At 54.4% G+C, this 4,605-nt stretch overlaps 1 protein-coding gene across 1 annotated transcript; it reads right to left on the minus strand.

Moving 5' to 3' along the window:
- Window positions 1–467: 467 nt before the first annotated feature.
- NPFFR1 (neuropeptide FF receptor 1) lies at window positions 468–2,820 on the minus strand. The gene is made up of 3 exons (XM_010194463.1): window positions 2,529–2,820; window positions 1,603–1,702; window positions 468–1,269 (listed from the first exon to the last, which is right to left on the minus strand). The coding sequence occupies exons 1-3, from the start codon at window positions 2,716–2,718 to the stop codon at window positions 468–470; spliced, it is 1,092 nt and encodes a 363-aa protein (XP_010192765.1). The 5' UTR covers window positions 2,719–2,820.
- Between the last annotated feature and the right edge of the window lie 1,785 nt (window positions 2,821–4,605).

Here is a 4,605-nt window from a genome sequence, read left to right on the forward strand (position 1 = left end):
GGGCGGGGCGAGCAGCGCGGCGTGGCCCGGTCCAGCACTGCGTGGGGTGGTCAGACATGGCCGCAGCAGCACGGTGCATCACGGTTAAGCACAGCTTGGTGTAGCCCAGCAAAGGGCTGCATGGTTCTCCATGGTGGGGCCAACCATGGCATGGGGACAGCCTGTTCGCACACGTTCTCCCCCACCACTCCCCAGTCCCTGTGCTCCCTGGCCGTGTGGCCTGGTTGAGGTTGGGTAAAGGGGATGCTGGCAGGGCGCGGGCTCACGGTGTTGGGGTGCTCGGCTGGTGGCCACCCTCTGCCTCTCATCCGGGATGGCGCTGCTGAGGGAAGTGGAGCAGGCAAGGCAGGGTCATGGCATCAGCAGGATGCACCTTTATTTCAGTGACTCATGCCCCATGACATGGTGAAGCCCTGTTCTCCACCCCACAAGCCCTTGGTTGAGAGGTGCCCAGTGGCTGTGGCTGCTCAGCCATCCCATGCAGGGACACCAGTGCAGCGTGGCGCCAACGGCCCTGATTCGGAGACGGGCGGTGAGTCGCTGGTCTGTGCCTGGGCAAAGATGCGGTTGTGGGCACTGAAGAGGATACCACGGCTGTGGCTCCTGGGGGCATAGGGCTCATGGTGGTGATGGTGATGGGGCAAGCAGAAAGGGGCCCTGAAGGCCTCCTGGAAGCCCCGTCGGAAGTTCTCGTTGAAGTAGCCATAGATGATGGGGTTGGCACTGCTGTTAAAGAAGGCCAACCAGTGGGCGAAGGGGAAGATGTAGACGGTGACCAGGTAAAGCTGGCCCTCACTCAGCTGCCCATAGTCCATGAGCAGCATCAGAGTCCAGAGGGGCAGCCAGGAGAGAGTGAAGAAGAGGGCGACAATGATGAGCATGTTGATGACCTTGGCCTTCCTCCGGGAGACCCTCCTCCCCTCTGGCTCCTCTTGGCCATGAGCAGGTGCTGCTGACTTGAAGAGCTTGAAGGCAATGCGGGCGTACATGATGACAATGAGGGCGAGGGGGGCCACATAGATGTGGGAGAAGAGGATGGTGGTGTAGATCCTCCTCATCCCCATCTCAGGCCAGGCCTCCCAACAGGAGTAGAGGGGGTAGGAGTTGTTGTAGGTGTCCACCATGAAGTGGTGCTCCTCTCTGGTGACGGTCAGGGTGATGGCGGCGGGGCACATGATGAGCAGGGCCAGCAGCCAGATGATGGCAATGGTCACCAGGGCTTTCCTCAGTGTCAGCTTCTGCCGGAAGGGGTGGACGATGCAGCGAAACCTGTTGGAGGGCAGACACAGAGTGATGGCTTTTGGCACCTGGTGGGAGGCTAGGACCCAGTGGTAGGAAGGGAGGGTATGGTGGGTTGATCTTTACATCTGGCTTTTGGTGGCAGAGATAGGTTGGGATCTCTCCAGCTTTGGTGTTTTCAGTCCAAGGTGGGGAAGGACATCTTGCTGGGATGCCCCATGGACAGCTTTGTGGTCCTCCTGGAAAGCTAGGAAACGCTCCTGACATCCCCAGGAGCTTTCACGTAACGGAAACCGCACGGGACACCTGAACATGCTGAGGATAGCTTGGTCCCCGTGTCCCTACATCCCGGCGTCAACGTACCTCTCCATGGCAATGGCCACCAGCGTGAAAACGGAGGCGGAGACGGACATGCCCTGCACCAGGCCACTCATTTTGCACATGGTGTTGTCAAACGGCCAACCTGCAAGGGGACACCACGGAGGTTATAGGTGCTTTTGGCTTGGCCAGGTCCACCAGCAGCTCCCTCTAGATGTCCCCATCCACCGTGTTGTAGCTGGGAGATGCTAAATCCTGCTCCTAAGAGGGGACTGCATTTTTTACTTATACAGAGATGGCCTTAAGCAATGCAGATGCTTGGAGAAAACCCCCCAGATTGGTGAAAAATAGGCATATTACACTTCTTAGAAACTCAAGAAGCACGGTGGTTGTCATTTCTCCTCCCCTTAGGTAGGGCTTGAGCTGTTATCATGGGGACCGACCTTGGGATCCTCAATCAGAAGGGCTTTCCTCTTGTTTCTTGACCCCAATGCTAAGCTGTTGGCAATAAATAAATTGTGCCCCGTAACGAATAAATACAGACTCTGCCCCGCAATCCAGCTACAGCTGCGGCTAAACCTTGCCAAATGTGCCAGTGTTGCCCTTTGTCTTTGGAAATGTCAACGGACAGAGCTGAGCCAGCACAGGAGAAGATCAATGCAAGAAGATAAAGGTTTTTTTACAGTGTTACTTGATGGAGAATGGCTGAACTTTAAATAAATATGTAAATGCAGCATTAAGGTCATACTTATTGTGCAAAATTGTCCAAAACATATATTAAAAAAAGGACTTTTTCCTCCTAAAATAGTAGCTGTAAATGAAATGCTACCTTTCATTAGATGTGGTTGAGTGGCCACCACCAAAAAAACCACCCACAGGGTGACCTCATGTGTGGAGAGTAGAAGGTGGGTGATGTTCCCCACCACTTTCTCTCCCCTCCTTGCGTCTCACCGCTCTACTACCCCACTCACCTGTGATGAGATTGTCCACCAAGGTGGTGGGCATGCAGAAGATGCCCACCAGCAGGTCGCTGATGGCCAGGTTGAGGATGAACATGTTGGTGACCGTCCGCATCTGGCGGTTCTTCACCACGATGAAGCACACCAGGATGTTGCCAATCATGCACATGAGGAAGATGAAGGTGTAGGCCAGGATGAACATGGCAGCCACGGGGGAGGAGTGCTGGTAGTACGCTGAGAAGGTGTAGTTCTCCCTCAGGAGGTGGCTCTCGCTTGCAGTGAAGTTGGGCCAGCTGCTGTTGGAAGGGCCTGGGAAAAGGAAGGCAGGAGAATGAAGCTGGAAGAAGATAAAGTGATTATTCCCCTCATTACTTAATGTCCTCGGAGGTGGGTTTTCATATTCACACCAGTGCCTAGCCTGGCTGGGACTGGGATCATCTCAGTGCCCCAGCAAATCTCCTCCTTGTTGGGTTACGCAGCCCAAGGCGCCACAGCACCTTGGCTGAATTATTGTTTTATGTAATTAATATTTTCTATCATTATTAATTTATATCACTATTACTTTATTTCATTATTATTTATATCATTATTCTGATGAGGAATTAAAGCAGCTCAGAAGACATCCTGCTCTTATGAGGTTTTTTTAGGAGTGATGACGAGATCCACATCTCGACATGGCAACGCTCTGGCTGTGCGGGAACTGTATCCGTGTGGTCCCCGGCATGGCCGAACTGGGAGTATCCCTTCTACTGGAAGTCTGCTGCTGCTTCTCCTTGCACTTCTCAGATTTGCAATTTGAAATCCCCTAAAATCTTCTCCCTGGCAAAGCCGCAGTACCTAAGGGAGATGGGCTGGGGAAGAGAAGACCCTGCCCTCCCCTGATGTATAAAGTGATCATTATACGTAATTATGATCATTATCTGGGACCATGAGAGCTTCTGATGGGAGGAGGGGATGACATTTTGTCGCTGCAGATTTAGGAGGGGGAGCAGGTCTGTGCAGCACCCACCCTCGGGGTTCCTGGGCTTTACGCAAGCAGCGATGCGGGAGGATGCCGGGTGCAGGCAAGAGCTGCCTGCAGCAGTGACGGGACTCAATTTGGGCAAATCCAGGCTGCAATTTTAAGACAAGAAAAGGCAGATTTTTGCTTTAAGGCTCAGCCTAACTACTTGCAGGTCAGCCCAGCTCTGTGAAAGCACTGCGAAGTTGCTGCATGCTAGGCAGCCGTGTAATCCTCCCATCCTCATGCCAGTACTTGGCTCATCAGCCAAGATGCTTTTCCTAGCTGCCAGGACCACTGGCTTCCTGAGGCTCCTGCATGCAGGGAGGCCCTGTACCCCTGCCCTTGGTGCAGAATTTGGCCAACACATTTCCAGCGGGGCTTCACAAGGAGGGGTTGCAGCACTGGCATGGGAGAAAGAGCCTCTGCGAGAGGTCAGGGGCTGCTGGGGCAAGATGCTCTGGCCAGTCAGCATCAGGAGCACCTGCATGAACTGGCTTCGTTAGCAGAAGTGATAGCAAAGACTGTAATGAGTTTGCCCCAAATCTGTGATGTTAAGCCTGAAACTTTGCTGGACTTCATCTCTTTGGGCTATGACGTCTTGCAGCATTAGCGGACAGTGGGTGTCCTCTGGATGAGGTATCACAGGCAGCTTCAAAAGCAAGGTGGAAGATGAAGAAAGGAAAATAAGGGGCTGCTGGGTGCCTAGGTCAGTGCCGGATGAATGGATCGAGGCATCCTCTGTTTGGTGCTGGGATCTTGGGCATGGTGACAAGGGGACAGCAGGGGGGCCCAGCCGGGGGGGTGACAGACCACCCACCTCCCTGTGGGAAGGCACCGCAGGGAAAGGCTAGACTGATGGAATAGGGGCTGGGGCGAGGGGCGCTGCATACCCTTTTGGGGGATAAAATTAAATAAATCAGTTCTTGGTACTCACCTCCACTGGCCCGGCCCGGGTCAGGGGTCTGCATCGCCGGCATGGGAGCAGGAGGGCTCTGCTGCCGAGGGTGGTCGGGGGTTTAGTTTAACCTCATCCTCTCCCTGGTCCCCACAGCCCGGGACTGAGCCCCGGTACCGGTACCGCGGTGC

Source organism: Mesitornis unicolor, unplaced genomic scaffold, assembly GCF_000695765.1.
Source record: "Mesitornis unicolor isolate BGI_N332 unplaced genomic scaffold, ASM69576v1 scaffold29111, whole genome shotgun sequence".
Classification (NCBI taxonomy): Eukaryota; Metazoa; Chordata; class Aves; order Mesitornithiformes; family Mesitornithidae; genus Mesitornis; species Mesitornis unicolor.

Coding starts and splice junctions, on each gene's coding strand:
- NPFFR1 (XM_010194463.1), bottom strand. CDS start 2,718: ATGTTCATCCTGGCCTACACCTTCATCTTCCTCATGTGCATGATTGGC. Junction 1,703..2,528: donor GGTGGACAATCTCATCACAG/GTGAGTGGGGTA, acceptor GTCCCCTTGCAG/GTTGGCCGTTTGACAACACC. Junction 1,270..1,602: donor GTGGCCATTGCCATGGAGAG/GTACGTTGACGC, acceptor GCCCTCCAACAG/GTTTCGCTGCATCGTCCACC.